Below are 17176 nucleotides of genomic sequence, written 5' to 3'. Positions count from 1 at the left end.
AGTGGCGTATATAACATCATAGCTTTTCCTCACATGTAAGTGTTTGTTCAGTGGCGTATATAACATCATAGCTTTTCCTCACATGTAAGTGTTTGTTCAGTGGCGTATATAACATCATAGCTTTTCCTCACATGTAAGTGTTTGTTCAGTGGCGTATATAACATCATAGCTTTTCCTCACATGTAAGTGTTTGTTCAGTGGCGTATATAACATCATAGCTTTTCCTCACATGTAAGTGTTTGTTCAGTGGCGTATATAACATCATAGCTTTTCCTCACATGTAAGTGTTTGTTCAGTGGCGTATATAACATCATAGCTTTTCCTCACATGTAAGTGTTTGTTCAGTGGCGTATATAACATCATAGCTTTTCCTCACATGTAAGTGTTTGTTCAGTGGCGTATATAACATCATAGCTTTTCCTCACATGTAAGTGTTTGTTCAGTGGCGTATATAACATCATAGCTTTTCCTCACATGTAAGTGTTTGTTCAGTGGCGTATATAACATCATAGCTTTTCCTCACATGTAAGTGTTTGTTCAGTGGCGTATATAACATCATAGCTTTTCCTCACATGTAAGTGTTTGTTCAGTGGCGTATATAACATCATAGCTTTTCCTCACATGTAAGTGTTTGTTCAGTGGCGTATATAACATCATAGCTTTTCCTCACATGTAAGTGTTTGTTCAGTGGCGTATATAACATCATAGCTTTTCCTCACATGTAAGTGTTTGTTCAGTGGCGTATATAACATCATAGCTTTTCCTCACATGTAAGTGTTTGTTCAGTGGCGTATATAACATCATAGCTTTTCCTCACATGTAAGTGTTTGTTCAGTGGCGTATATAACATCATAGCTTTTCCTCACATGTAAGTGTTTGTTCAGTGGCGTATATAACATCATAGCTTTTCCTCACATGTAAGTGTTTGTTCAGTGGCGTATATAACATCATAGCTTTTCCTCACATGTAAGTGTTTGTTCAGTGGCGTATATAACATCATAGCTTTTCCTCACATGTAAGTGTTTGTTCAGTGGCGTATATAACATCATAGCTTTTCCTCACATGTAAGTGTTTGTTCAGTGGCGTATATAACATCATAGCTTTTCCTCACATGTAAGTGTTTGTTCAGTGGCGTATATAACATCATAGCTTTTCCTCACATGTAAGTGTTTGTTCAGTGGCGTATATAACATCATAGCTTTTCCTCACATGTAAGTGTTTGTTCAGTGGCGTATATAACATCATAGCTTTTCCTCACATGTAAGTGTTTGTTCAGTGGCGTATATAACATCATAGCTTTTCCTCACATGTAAGTGTTTGTTCAGTGGCGTATATAACATCATAGCTTTTCCTCACATGTAAGTGTTTGTTCAGTGGCGTATATAACATCATAGCTTTTCCTCACATGTAAGTGTTTGTTCAGTGGCGTATATAACATCATAGCTTTTCCTCACATGTAAGTGTTTGTTCAGTGGCGTATATAACATCATAGCTTTTCCTCACATGTAAGTGTTTGTTCAGTGGCGTATATAACATCATAGCTTTTCCTCACATGTAAGTGTTTGTTCAGTGGCGTATATAACATCATAGCTTTTCCTCACATGTAAGTGTTTGTTCAGTGGCGTATATAACATCATAGCTTTTCCTCACATGTAAGTGTTTGTTCAGTGGCGTATATAACATCATAGCTTTTCCTCACATGTAAGTGTTTGTTCAGTGGCGTATATAACATCATAGCTTTTCCTCACATGTAAGTGTTTGTTCAGTGGCGTATATAACATCATAGCTTTTCCTCACATGTAAGTGTTTGTTCAGTGGCGTATATAACATCATAGCTTTTCCTCACATGTAAGTGTTTGTTCAGTGGCGTATATAACATCATAGCTTTTCCTCACATGTAAGTGTTTGTTCAGTGGCGTATATAACATCATAGCTTTTCCTCACATGTAAGTGTTTGTTCAGTGGCGTATATAACATCATAGCTTTTCCTCACATGTAAGTGTTTGTTCAGTGGCGTATATAACATCATAGCTTTTCCTCACATGTAAGTGTTTGTTCAGTGGCGTATATAACATCATAGCTTTTCCTCACATGTAAGTGTTTGTTCAGTGGCGTATATAACATCATAGCTTTTCCTCACATGTAAGTGTTTGTTCAGTGGCGTATATAACATCATAGCTTTTCCTCACATGTAAGTGTTTGTTCAGTGGCGTATATAACATCATAGCTTTTCCTCACATGTAAGTGTTTGTTCAGTGGCGTATATAACATCATAGCTTTTCCTCACATGTAAGTGTTTGTTCAGTGGCGTATATAACATCATAGCTTTTCCTCACATGTAAGTGTTTGTTCAGTGGCGTATATAACATCATAGCTTTTCCTCACATGTAAGTGTTTGTTCAGTGGCGTATATAACATCATAGCTTTTCCTCACATGTAAGTGTTTGTTCAGTGGCGTATATAACATCATAGCTTTTCCTCACATGTAAGTGTTTGTTCAGTGGCGTATATAACATCATAGCTTTTCCTCACATGTAAGTGTTTGTTCAGTGGCGTATATAACATCATAGCTTTTCCTCACATGTAAGTGTTTGTTCAGTGGCGTATATAACATCATAGCTTTTCCTCACAGGTAAGTATTGGTTCAGTGGCGTATATAACATTATAGCTTTTCCTCACAGCTAAGTGTTTGTTCAGTGGCATATATAACATCATAGCTTTTCCTCACAGCTAAGTGTTTGTTCACTGGCGTGCCATCATTCCTCGGAACTAGTTAGGTTACATAACCTCTCTTCAAAAACACAGAAACCATTCATGCTCTTATTGTGACTGCTTACTTTCCAAAAATATGTAAATACTTTTCAGCCATACATTCATATATATATATATAATTCTTCGGATGAAATTGTGAAAATGATAGGTCTTGGCTGACAAAATTTGTGTCAAGTTCCAGCAGACTGTTAGCATTCTTATGGTTACAAACTCTTCTGGCCGACTTGTTTTCACATGAAGCTGAATTCATTGAATAGCATCTATCAAAACCATGCGAAGACCTTTAATTTACGTTCAGATATATTGATGATGTGCTGTCTTTGAACAACAAGACATTCATTGACAACATCGGTCGTATATATCCTCCCAAATTGGAAGTTAAGGGCACTATAAGTTCTTCTACATCAGCCACTAACATTGAGGAACATGGACGACTTACTGCTAAGCATGACAATTTTTATTTTCCCATCGTGATCTTTTCCCTTTCTTGACAGTAACATCCCCGTTTCCAAACCAACAGTGTTTTATGTCACAATTGATTTATGGATTCAGTATTTAACAGTTTGCTCCAAATATCCAATTCTGTGACGGATACCAACTACTGACGGACAAACTTACAATACTTGATTCACTACCCAGGAATAGATATGTCATGTTGTATATAGTGAGAGCTTTACTCTTATGAGTCTCTGCATGAACAGATAATTGTTTTAATTTCATAATCCTTTCAGTGTTCGATACAGGGATTGAATACCCTATGGGACTAACTAATAACTGGAAGTAAGAAATGACAAAAAAAACCACAAAATATTGTAAATAATTTATTAATTTCCTCTCCGTTTGATAAACAGAGCATTTACATGTATAAATATCCCTTACTTACAAAATACTGTACAATAACTTACATAATATACAATTGTTCCCTGTACGTGTAGAATTCTAAAATAAATACTTTTCTCAAAAAAATCGTAATGTAAAATATATAGTGCACTGGTGAAATGTCAGTACATAATTAGCTAACCCACTTTACTATATACGCTTAGCTGTAGCAGACTGGCCTCATTGGATGTTGTTGCCATCTAGAAGATCAAGTAATATAAAGGGTATACCGGTATATATATCTATAATACAATCAGATGCCAGCATTTTTGTGTATATTTGGTGTAACAACCCTGTGGAAATCAACATTGAATGTGACATTCATGTTACTTTACAACACATTTAGAGTCCAATACAAACACTATTTAAGTGATCCTATATGGATAAGGGACTTCAAAGAAATAATAAGATAATAAATTAAGACATCGATAGTGTTATATTTCTACAAAATGCAGGTAGAAATTTTGATCTCCTAAAACCTACAATTACAATGATTTTGTAATTAAGCTCATTGTAGAACCGTAATATTTAAATGAAAAAAAAAAAATGAAAAAAAATCAAAGCACTGAAAATTATACACTCATCGTCAAACAATAATATTATTCACAAACTTTCAATTTGTTTCAGTCATGTCTTACCTAGATAAAAAGGATTTCTAAAAACAAACAAAATGTTCGAAATACTTACACCATAAACAACACGACCCAACCCCCACAATAACTTCTCTGTAATGATGAAATTGTTGTTATTGGTAAAAATAAGACAGTAAATAGCCTTCCGCTTCAGTATTTCAGCAATAAATATAATCAAATACTATATTAAAGATATGGACGGGTATTTTGTAAAGTATCGTTAAAGACTCCTAAGTCAGATTTCGTTTTTTATAAAATCACAATTAATGAATAATATCACAGCAATAATTAGTTATCTGTGCACTAAATGTTTTGAGATAACAAGATGAAAAAAAAAATATACTGTCTTAAATACACAGAATCAATTTAATGACTCTAAAACTTAACATATTGGGATTTTTTTTAAATACAAGTACTTCTCGCTATCTAGAGTCTATATAATATCACAGATCTGCGTGGCTGGCACATAATGACAAACTACAAAGATAAAACAACTTAGTGTCCAAAGATATGACCACAAAGGCCGTTAAAAAAAATACCTTGAAAATTTGCTGTTTAAAATGAAATAAAGTTGAGCAATTATTCTATTTTATTTTCATCAATTGCCCCGCTTATTCCTGCTTAATCAGCACTTTAACCCTCAAATGATAATATCAAAAGCACATCAAACACCCTGTTTTAAGACCCTATGTTGTTGGAAATAATGACATTCTTCATGATAACATGATGCTTCAGTATAATCTAATTGTTTCTGACAGGAATCAGATCATTCAAGTTTTTGCATATTTTTATTTATCTTCTGAAAAAGAGAAAAGAAGAGAAAACTCGGATTACATGATTTGTTCTAATTGGCCGTATGTCTGATGTTTTCAATGTATATTGCTGACAGTCCAATGTTTTCCAATGAATTGCTGGTCTCAACATGATTTTGTTATTTAATGAGAATTGAAGGATGATAGTCCTTGATGTCATTTAAAATGTTACTACTATTCTAATCTTCTAATATTTCAGCACCAGTCTACTTGGGGAGCATCTTCCAATCCTTTTGTTTCCTAGGTTCTCTCTCACTTTGACTACGCTGTTAAAACTGTAAAAAGAATGAAAAACAATATCATAGGTCAGAAAGTTTTAAACCAATAATATCAATACAGTGGTTTAAAGAGCAAATCCATATTTTCTTTACAGCATTGTTAAATTATCTTGCTTAGTATCAAAGTGACTAGATTATAAGGTTCAACATGTAATAAATAATCATAACAAGAGGCCCAATGGGCCTGAATCGCTCACCTGGTGTTAATCTCACACTTGTAATCTTAAATGTTGACTAAAATACAGCTACAGGCAGAATATCAGTGTTTTAATCATAGAAACCTATTAAAAGATTTAAACATATGACCTTGAATGTCGAACAAGGACATTAGATTGAACAGAGTTTATAGTCTTCCAACCCAGCATGCTTCTGGGAAAATATCAGTACCCTGGACATTTTGGTGATACAGAACAAGTCATTTAAAGATTTAAATATATATTGACTACTGTGACCTTGAATATGGGCGAAGGTCCTTCGTTTCAACAAACTTGGTAGTCCTTCATCCCAGCATGTTACTGGCCAAATATCATGCTCCTAGGCCTCTTGGTTATTGAGAAGAAGTCGTTTGAAGATTTGAAGACAGTTGACCCCTGTGACCTTGAAAGTGGGTCAAGGTCATTCATTTAAACAAACTTGGTAGCCCTTCATCCAAGCATGCTATACAGGCCCAATATCAGTACCCTGGGCCTTTTGGTTATTGAGAATAAGTCGTTTGAAGATTTTAACACATTTGACCCCTGTGACCTTTAAAGTGGGTCAAGGTCATTCACTTGAACATACTTGGTAGTCCTTCATTGCAGCATGTAATTGGCCAAATGTCATGCTCCTAGGCCTCTTGACCATATTGAGGAGAAATTGTTTGAAGATTTGAAGAAAGTTGACCCCTGTGACCTTGAAAGTGAGTCAAGGTCATTCATTTGAACAAACTTGGTAGCCTTTCATCCAAGCATGCTATACAGGCCCAATATCTGTACCCTTTTGGTTATTGAGAAGTTGTGTGAAGATTTTAAGACATTTGACCCATGTGACCTTGACAGTGGGTCAATGTCATTCATTTGAACAAATTTGGTTGCCCTTCATACCAGCATGCTACAGGCCCAATATCAGTACCCTGGGCCTTTTTGTTATTGAGAATAAGTCGTTTGAAGATTTTAACACATTTTACCCCTGTGACCTTTAAAGTTGGTCATGGTCATTCATTTGAACAAACTTGGTAGCCCTTCATCCCAGCATGTTACTGGCCAAATACCATGCTCCTAGGCCTCTTGGTTATTGAGAAGTTGTTTGAAGATTTGAAGAAAGTTGACCCCTGTGACCTTGAAAGTGGGTCAAGTTCATTCATTTGAACAAACTTGGTAGCCCTTCATCCCAGCATGTTACTGGCCAAATACCATGCTCCTAGGCCTCTTGGTTATTGATAAGTTGTTTGAAGATTTGAAGAAAGTTGACCCCTGTGACCTTGAAAGTGGGTCAAGTTCATTCATTTGAACAAACTTGATAGTCCTTCATTCCAGCATGTTACTGGCCTAATATCATGCTCCTAGGCCTCTTAGTTATTGAGAAGTTGTTTGAAGATTTGAAGAAAGTTGACCCCTGTGTCCTTGAAAGTGGTTCAAGGTCATTTATTTGAACAAACTTGATAGCCCTTCATCCAAGCATGCTATACAGGCCCAATATCAGTACCCTTTTGGTTATTGAGAAGTTGTTTGAAGATTTTAAGACATTTGACCCCTGTGACCTTGAAAGGGGGTCAAGGTCATTCATTTAAGCAACTTGGTAGCCCTTCACCCCAGCATGCTACAGGCCCAATATCAGAACCCTGGGACCTTTTGGTTATTGAGAATAAGTCGTTTGAAGATTTTAACACATTTGACCCCTGTGACCTTTAAAGTGGGTCAGGGTCATTCATTTGAACAAAACTTGATAGTCCTTCATTCCAGCATGTTACTAGCCAAATATCATGCTCCTAGGCCTCTTGGTTATTGAGAAGTTGTTTGAAGATTTGAAGAAAGTTGTCCCATGTGACCTTGAAAGTGGGTCAAGGTCATTCATTTGATCAAACTTGATAGCCCTTCATCCAAGCATGCTATACAGGCCCAATATCAGTACCCTTTTGGTTAATGAGAAGTTGTTTGAAGATTTTAAGACATTTGACCCCTGTGACCTTAAAAGTGGGTCAAGGACATTCATTTGAGCCAACTTGGTAGCCCTTCACCCCAGCATGCTACAGGCCCAATATCAAAACCCTGGGACCTTTTGGTTATTGAGAAGTCCTTTGAAGATTTTAAGACATTTGACCCCTGTGACCTTGAAAGCGGGTCAATGTCATTCATTTGAATAAACTTGGTAGCCCTTCATCCCAGCATGCTATAGGCCCAATATCAGTACCCTGGGACCTTTTGGTTATTGAGAAGAAGTCCTTTGAAGAGTTTAAGACATTTGACTCCTGTGACCTTGAAAGCAGGTCAAGGTCATTCATTTGAGCAAACTTGGTAGCCCTTCATCCCAGCATGCTACTGGCCCAATATCAGTACCCTGGGACCTCTTGGTTGTTGAGAAGAAGTACGGACGGATTGGTCGAGTGATTAACACTCCGGCCTTCCAAGCAGGCAGCCGGGGTTCGATCCCCGAAGTCGCCGTACGCATGGAATATTAGAGAAAGTGTCTTTCTCCTGCCCACACAACTCCAACAACCCAGGTGGAGTATAAAATGGTCTGGGGTGGGTGTTGCGGTATCTGTGCTGTAGCATTCAAGTGAGGTGGCACTATAAATGATACCGTTGGAAGCACGGTCCCACTACAAACAGAACACAATACATCTCCAGCACACACACAGACATACACACATATGGAGATATTAGCCAGGTGGCATAGGACTAGTAGTTAGCGCCTGATAAGGCAGCTCCTGCGAATTCCTCAATATTGTATTGATTAATATATATATGCTTATTGTATTGACTGTATAACATTGTATATCTATCTACTGTAAAGCGCTTTAGAGTGGCTTATGTTAGCTAGATAGGGCGCTATATCAAATGTTGTATATCATTATTATTATTAATGGAAAAGTTGATGACGGACGGACAACGAACGCAGCACCACAGCATAAGCTCACTTGCCTTTCGGGCAGGTGAGCTAAAAATCATAAATCAATCAAGTCTTACATTCTCTCTCGGCAAATGCTGGGCTTAGTGAGCGTTCTTCTGACCGTGACCGCGACCTTGGTCGCTGGGCTAGGTAGCCTCGTCGTGAAAAATTTGGACTGGGTGAACGATCCTACAAGAGGAAACAAATCAATGATATTAAAATTAATGTTTTAACCTAACATTATATGTATAAATTAGTGTGCAAATCTATTTACTACTCAACTGTAACCATACATTGCACTATGTGCAGTAATATCTGCTTAGAAAACGTAATTGTATCTTGTTTTTCCATCATTTATCTTTCGAGTATAATCATTTGATTTAATTGACGATGAAAAGAAGAGAAATACAAAAAGGTCACGGTTTAATGGAACCCTGGGAGACCAATGGGCTGTCAGTTTAGAAACATTTATCATCAGAATTTTACAATGATGAGACAATTCTTTGCCAACAGACACACACGTAACTATTGTTAGAAAGGATTCGCAAAAAGGATGCTCCCAGTAAAGCTTTCATACAGAAATACAAAGGGATAACCATATTTACCTTTCGGAACTTTGTGTCCAGCACTGACTGACCAGGGGAACTTGACCTTGCTCGACTGTGCTGTCTGTACGATTTAAAACTGGATTCTCCGGTGTTCACCAACACCTGTGTAGGTAGATAAGTCAATTCAATGTTAAAATTGCAATGGGGGGAGGGGGGCACCATACACAGGAATTAAAGGTAATTTACCATTTATTAAATAAAATTGTGAAGATTAGAAAATCTTTCCAAATTATTATAAAATGAAAGCAAATCTGGATTGAGTTGTGCTAATATTCTACATAATATAAAATTGGGTGACAGTATCATCACTTTCGTGATGACTAGTGGCAGATCAGTTGCTGTAACTTCATTCTCTGATAAAGCTTGAGGCTGGAAATAATTCTTTTGGTGGACACAAATGGTTTATAGTTACGAACCTCCTGGAGTGTGTTGAGTTTCGTGCGGAGACTTTCTATGGTTCCCTCGGACTGTAGACGTGCAGACTCCATGTTGTCAGCGTGGCGCTGCATCTGGTCCTGTAGCTGGTGCTATACAAGAACAAGAGAGAACCTCAGAAATGATCAACATTGGGGGGCACTTGTACTTCCTGGTAGTGTATCCTCAAAAACAGTCACTGTAAATTTCTGATTTTGAAAATGATAAGATCAAGAGATTCCTCTCAATAGTACTAACAGGTACAATGAATCTCCTCGTGCCTCTCTTTTTTAATCCCCTAGTGCTTCATACTGTAAATTTTAATTTTGAAAATTTATTTGACCAGAGATAGGCACTTAAAATCCTGTAAAATGAGGGAAAAACCACAAGCACATGTCACATGCTATTCTTTAAAATGCACTCTTATTAAGGAGGGCAAAAGACAAAAACTAAACTGTGCCAAATGTTTCCTAATTATACAATATTGCCGACCCTCATCTGCAAACCTTTTAAAATTTAGATGTGCCTGTAAAATTCTGGGTATGGGTTCGAGGCTAGTAAACATGGGTTACTATACTAGCATGCCTACATGTGTTAGATATCAGGCATGAATTCTCACGGCAGCTTTTCAAATTTACTCACCCGTAGATAATCTTGTTCCTGAGTGAGCTTCTCTCGTAAGTCTTCCTTCCTGTTATCATCTTCTAAGGCGTCAATAACGTTTTCTTTGTTCTCCATCATCAACTGAAAATAAAAACGTTAACAATTGACGTTTTGACCTCGACAGCAGTCTGTGTAATCTTCAAGATTTAATTTACAGAAGATTCTCAATATTATCGTCAGTAGAAATTCAACTTAATAAAGCATGGTGAAAAGGTACAATGTTTAAGTATTTGCAATTTATCAATTTAATGATAATATTTTTTATGTTTTTTAAGATAAAATGGTGCATATTCATAAAAGCGATTATAAAATCAGATCTACTAAAGTAAATTTAGTTTAAGGCATTAGGTGCTGAATCTATAAGCTCTTGATTGAAAATCCGAAAATAAAGCTACTTTGGCCAAAGCTCATTATAAGTATATATTTCCTGGAAAAAAAAATTGTTCTTGAAAACTAGAATATTTACTTCACAGTCCATTTTTTATGAAGTTAATTAAGAGTTTGTTTCAAGAAAGATTAAAGATAAATGAACATTACAGGCACATACATATATTTACTAAGAAATACACAGATTTATTAATTAGATAATGGTTACTTTCCACATTTGTTAGTACAACATGCACGTGCAGCTTTAGTGGACTTCCTGCTGCCAAAAGACAGCACCATTAACATGTGTCCATGCTGTGTTAGTTAGCCTTATTAATGTCAACTAAACCATGTTCCCTTTTGTAACAGAAAGAACCTATTGAAAGTTTTACCATACAGAATGTGAAACCAAGGTATACATTTCAGAATGTAATGTAAGAAGGATTTTGTCTATGAAATGAATGTCATCACGACATCGTGAAAACAGTACATGAAACACAAGTGGCCTATGGTGATATGTGAAACTGAACGGAAGGAGGGTTTTTGTTGGTTTTTGAATTTGAAAATATTTTCTCTCACAGTGAAAATGGAATCTATTGTATTTCATGTAAAACTTGAAAGAAAGTAGGGGATGGGTTTATTACGGGACAAAGAATTTTGTAGCATGTGTTGTCGTGTTTTCTAAACTGTAATGACTATATAGATAGGTTTATTATCAGGAAATGACTTATTTCAATGTAAATGTGGTACCACACTAACCACATTAATTCAATAATATTTTATATTACACACTTCAACACACAATATAATGTATATATATGTTAGATATTACACTGAAGCAAATGTGCTTCTTTATTCACTTCAATGATTTATACAATAAGGACTTCAACAATGCCCTAAGTACATGTACCTTCTATTTTGCATATGTCCTTCAATCAGGAAATGGATTCCCTAATTTAACATGTTACCCTAATTTCATGTGTATATCAATCACACTTAGCTTTGGAAATCTCACAGGTGATAATGCCTGTATGATCATGTAAAATGATATATGTTACTCAGAGTATGTTAAAGTTGAATGAGTATAGATGTTTATGGTTTGTTGAGCAGTGCTAGAGGCTGATAAAATATTTACCATCATATACCAATGCCAATATATAACCCTACATATTCACATATCATTCATATCAGCCATGAATGCCATAGCCTAAATGTTGATGCCATCATTACTGTGATGGTAACACTTGTAATGTTACATCAGGCAAACTTACACGTTCTACAGTGTATTTATTTAACAAGTCTACAAGATTCATACATTTAATTTAAATTTCAATTCTTTTTAACGTTTAATTATTCAATAAAATGATGAATATTACATGTAATAAGGAATTGCTTTCAGTTGGCATTCACAGTGAACTGTGATTATCACTGCCAACTGAACACAGTTCAAGTATTTCTGAAGTAGAACTTGGTCCCAATGTGTTTTCTAATGGACTGGTATGGATTTCCATACTTGACTCCATGTGATTAACTAAATGCATAAAATCTACCATTGGTACATGTTTAATAATACACTGACAAACAAGAAGAACTTCATCAATGACTTCCAATGTCGTCATCTGCCATCGGAAAGAAACCACAATTCAAAGAAACGGAATGTTGACAAAACACAAAATAATTATACTCTATTGAGAAACTTTTACTTCCCAAAGATATTTTTGTATATTTGTTTTCCAGTAAATTGCCTACAGTCAAACATGAAGTTCTCCTTCAACCATAAAATACAACTATGGTTATAATTTATCAAAGTTTATCTATGTGCAACTAATAAGCAGTGCTGACTACATAATGTACAGGTGTCTGAGATACATGGTATATATAGTGGCTAAACTGAAGCTCTAATAGTGGCTAACAGAGACAGATCTAAACCTCAGATGTTTTGGGAAGGTTCTCCTTGAGGGAATCGAGGTGGCGTTCTAATTTTTCACTCTGATCATGGTCCACTACATGCTTCTCATCTGCATAAGACTTCCCATTCTGACAAGAGTTTTCAGGACCTTGCTAAAAGGTCAATGAAGGCAAAGAAAAATGTGAAGATGAAGAAGAGGAAACAGAAAAATACTGCTGCATGAATATATATTTGTGTACATAAATGATAATACAAAATTAATGTGCTTTCTGAGAATGATAAATATCATAAGTGGATGAAAACATTCAATAGGTACATTCTGTCCACAACTAAAACACAAACACTTGGACAGATTGAATACAGTAGTAAAGTGAACATGATTGGCAGTATTATTGTATTCACTGTGATAAGCCAATAAGCAGAATCCGTTAAAAACGAGCAGAATAGGTATGTATCCCACATGATTCTTCACATGGTTTTACTCGGAGATATGACCCTCAGCTGTAAGATCTGATTGAAGGGGTGGGCTTATTACAGGTAACATATGGAACTCAATCCAGAACAAGTGTTTGTATCACAGCTGTAAAACCTGAGTATTGTAACATCCTGTCTAATCCAACATAATGATGAAATCGAAAAAACAACACCTGTCTCATCTGACACCCTATTGGTCACAACACATGGGTCAGATTATACAAGATGTCAGAATGTACAGAACATGGTAGTAGAAACGATAATGCTGCACAGGAATCGTTCAAGTTGAATTAGAAAGGTTGTCGGAATACTCAGGTGTCGTTGGAGACAGACTTCCCTGTAGTAAATCTTCGTTGGATGACTCTAATGTGACTACATGATACAAACTTGGAAACAAGTAACAATAGAGATTTGTTATGTAACAAAGATAGCACTTGCCAATTTCCTACACTGTTTATAATACTTCGAGTACATTAGATCTACCTATGTCAGCTATTCTAATTATACTATTCAATCCATGAAAATAGAAGCTTAAACATTTATGATGTTTTACAGGTGCACCAAATATTCTTAACACTTAACATGCTCATGTAGTTAACTCATTCACCCCTGAACTTTCATAATGAACTGTTCCAACCTTTGAATTGGAAGAGTTCAAATGTGTCTTCAGGGGTGAATGAGTTAATATGACTAATCAGGAAAGTTATCCCAGCTAAATGGTTATAACAAATGAAAAACAATCTAAGAAATATCCTGTAATATCACATGTCATAAAATACGAAAGCTTTGGTGATATACTACTGAATCAATTCCCCTGTTTAACGAAGCTCCCAGTCCCAGATTGTGAATTCCTTGTCAACTAACACTTTTAGACAAATTATATTAAAATCTCCTTCTGGGATCACAACAACCGAATAATGTTTTCTACTTGAAATATACCAGACACTGAATTGGTACTCCGGTTTCCTCCCACATTAAGACCCTCCGTGCTAACATCCTTGTGATAACTATAAGTTGAGTTAAGTTAACTTGCCTCATATATATATATATATATATATATATTATCATGAATATCTTAGTGAAATGTACTACATGTACTTTGTAAAATATTTCTATTTAATTCCTAAGTTAGTTTGAAATGATAGTGAAGTTTGAGATAGGTTAAACAAATCAATATTGAGTACTAGGAGAAAGGATCTAAATATTATACATGTATTTAGTTTTAGTAATTGTTAAATGAATTTCATATATATAAAATGATTGATTATTTGCCATATATATTTATATATATATCCACATTTGATTACAAAAAGATATTAAGATAATTAGTGAAGGGTTGGCTATCGTCTGCTCTAGAGCTGTACAGTCCTATACAAGAGTGTTTCCAGAGTTAACTCATTCTCACCTGAAATTTTAAAATGAACTGACCAAACCTTTGAATTGGAAGAGTTCAAATGTGTCTTCAGGGGGTGAATTAGTTAAGGTCAAGGGTCCTTAAAACAGCTTTATGTCAAAATACTGATACATTCTATTACAAACTTTATTCAGAGTAACTATTTTGTATCTATGGGTTAATTACCATTTCAGAGTGAATATTTTGTATCTATGGGGCAATTATCATTTCAGAGTAAATATTTTGCATCTATGGGGCAATTATCATTTCAGAGTAAATATTTTGCATCTATGGGGCAATTACCATTTCAGAGTGAATATTTTGTATCTATGGGGCAATTATCATTTCAGAGCAAATATTTTGTATCTATGGGGCAATTATCATTTCAGAGTAAATATTTTGTATCTATGGGTCAATTATCATTTCAGAGTAACTATTTTGTATCTATGGGTCAATTATCATTTCAGAGTAAATATTTTGTATCTATGGGGAAATTACCATTTCAGAGTATATATTTTGTCAGTAATAAGGCAGTGTTAAAATTTAGGATTTGACAGGTTTGTGACTTAGTAAGAACCCATGCTACAAGTGGTGCTATAGAGAGGGAGAGGTGTACGGATATATCCTTTTGTATAAGGGTAAGGCCGGTGTAGAACTATATACCATGCCCATGACACAGTCTCCCAATACTTACACTCTCAATCTCGTCGTCAAGTTCACAGTTAAAATCAAGTTCTCTGAGTTTGTCTTCTATCATTTTCTCAGTTTCTAGGATTTCATTTTGGGTTAGTAGCTGTAATGAAATTGTCTACAAATTCTAAGTACAAGGGTCCAAATGACATCAGTCACTTTAATTTAGTTACCGTACTCGACCTAATAACAGCCAGGGCACTTGAACATTTTGGGACATCTACAAAAATGTAGAATCTCCAAATTTTCCATAAAAAAAATAGTCTGGTAAGTTGGTAAATTATGATGAAGGAATATAACACTCAAATAAAAAGGACAGTGGGTGCTTTTAAGAGATGTAACATATTTTAGGTCAAATACGGTATATGAAAATACAGCTATATTTAGCTACTTGTGCAGCAGGAAATACTGTAGATATATACCAAAGCCGTATAGTACCAAACAGATGTAAGAACCCTAAGCACCAGGGAAATGTTATAGATAAATTTTAAGTGGGCTACTATGAATTCCAATCTTACTACAGTGTATGTGGCACACAATGCATAATGAAATGATGATGATAAAGAATAACAATTGACAATGAATTATGATAACACATCTAAATGATTGATGACACAAAGCATGTTTGCAAGAAAACGTATCACAAAACATGTGGCAAAAGAAATGTATATGTCAGGCATGCAAATTAGGTGTAAAGGAGCTGTCTGGGCTCACAGAGGACAATCTCGATAATCTCTACGGTGTTCAGCGAGATGATTCTGGCCAAACACTGTACACCGATGTTGATATGTGACCTCGATAATCTCTACGGTGTTCAGTGAGATGATTCTGGCCAAACACTGTACATTGATGTTGATCTGTGACATCTTTTGATGACCCTGGTGATTTGCATGTTGATCAAGCTAGCTGTGACCACTAAATAACCCATACAATGTATGTTGATCACAAGTGACCTCTGTGACTATTAAATTATCCCTAACCCACAGTCTATTTGGCCTTCATATGTATACATTGACAACTCACTTCACTGTGATCTCTCTGACTATTCACTCATTCACCCCTGAAATTTCATAATGAACTATTCCAACCTTTGAATTGGAAGAGTTCAAATGTGTCTTCACGGGTGAATGAGAATTAACTTATCCCTAACCCTCTGTCTATTTGACCTCCATATGAACCAAATGCTGATCTCACATTGCTGTTCATAATATGTTTTCAACTAATTTAACTGCTGTTTCTGTTTTGAGCAAGACACAGCCATATTTTATTTCGTACTAATTTATGATTTAGCTTCACCTCCTCCCAACCAATCATTGACTTAACCCCTAACAGTATTGCTTCCATCAGCTAACTGTGACCTCAGAGATGTATGGCTTCCCTGGACTTACTTCTAACCTCATGTTAACCAAATAAACTACATAAACTCGTTAGATATGTATGATTTATGACTTTAATCTGCCAAATTGACATTAACCTTCAAACTTGTTATTAAACTCCCTTGACCCCATACTGACCTTTGACACCATACATTCCACTTCAATATTGACCTATGAACCTTTGCACATATACTGACCAACGTGTTTGAGCCCTATCACCATGTCGACATAACCTAACCTGATTTTTACCTATGAACTCTAGCCCCTGTTGAGCTATGAACTCTTATCCATGATGACCTATGAACTTTACCTGATGTTGACCTGTGAACTCTAGCCCATGTTGAGCTATGACCTTATCCGATATTGAACAGATAACTATAATCCATGATGACCATTGAATTCTAACCATTGATGATCAACCTATGATCCTTTTTGCCTCTGTACATGTGTCTGACCCTAAGTTAACCTATGACCTCTACATCTGACCCTTTGCTGACCTGTTTTCTCATCTCCTTGTACATGTGTCTGACCCTACGTTAACCTGATGACCTCTACATCTGACCCTTTGCTGACCTGTTTTCTCATCTCCTTGTTGTCCTTGCGGATTCTCGCAATCTCACTGTCCAGTCTGTTCGCCTTGTTGAACTGGACCTCAGCGATGTTCTGGAGTTCCGATACCTGGGAGGCCGTCCTCTTCTGCATGTGTTTCATCTCCTGTGAGGGTTAACATTTGTTTAACTACGGTACAAGCCACATCACTACACACCTTAGTACCATAAATACCCTATGTCGGTTTGATTCTGATATTTATGACAAGAAAAAT

At 35.8% G+C, this 17176-nt stretch overlaps 1 protein-coding gene across 14 annotated transcripts in view; it reads right to left on the bottom strand.

Moving 5' to 3' along the window:
- Window positions 1–3580: 3580 nt before the first annotated feature.
- The window catches only part of LOC110467474 (centriolin-like), a 98014-nt gene continuing 84418 nt past the window's right edge, over window positions 3581–17176 (bottom strand). For 9 of the 14 annotated variants that reach the window (XM_021524666.1, XM_021524671.1, XM_021524674.1 and 6 more), the window contains 8 exons: window positions 16927–17067; window positions 14982–15080; window positions 12441–12572; window positions 10125–10226; window positions 9485–9595; window positions 9066–9170; window positions 8538–8649; window positions 3581–5370 (listed from right to left, as the gene is read on the bottom strand). In XM_021524666.1, coding sequence (XP_021380341.1) covers window positions 5357–5370; window positions 8538–8649; window positions 9066–9170; window positions 9485–9595; window positions 10125–10226; window positions 12441–12572; window positions 14982–15080; window positions 16927–17067 — 816 coding nt within the window. In that variant the 3' untranslated portion in view covers window positions 3581–5356. Of the gene's footprint in view, window positions 5371–8537; window positions 8650–9065; window positions 9171–9484; window positions 9596–10124; window positions 10227–12440; window positions 12573–14981; window positions 15081–16216; window positions 16827–16902; window positions 17068–17176 lie in introns of those variants that run through there. The other 5 variants (XM_021524677.1, XM_021524678.1, XM_021524673.1 and 2 more) reach the window with 4 other exon arrangements.

Source organism: Mizuhopecten yessoensis, unplaced genomic scaffold (assembly GCF_002113885.1).
Source record: "Mizuhopecten yessoensis strain PY_sf001 unplaced genomic scaffold, ASM211388v2 scaffold11173, whole genome shotgun sequence".
Classification (NCBI taxonomy): Eukaryota; Metazoa; Mollusca; class Bivalvia; order Pectinida; family Pectinidae; genus Mizuhopecten; species Mizuhopecten yessoensis.
The sequence above is the reverse complement of the archived record's forward strand: the minus strand, read 5'-3'. Positions and strand labels throughout refer to the sequence as shown.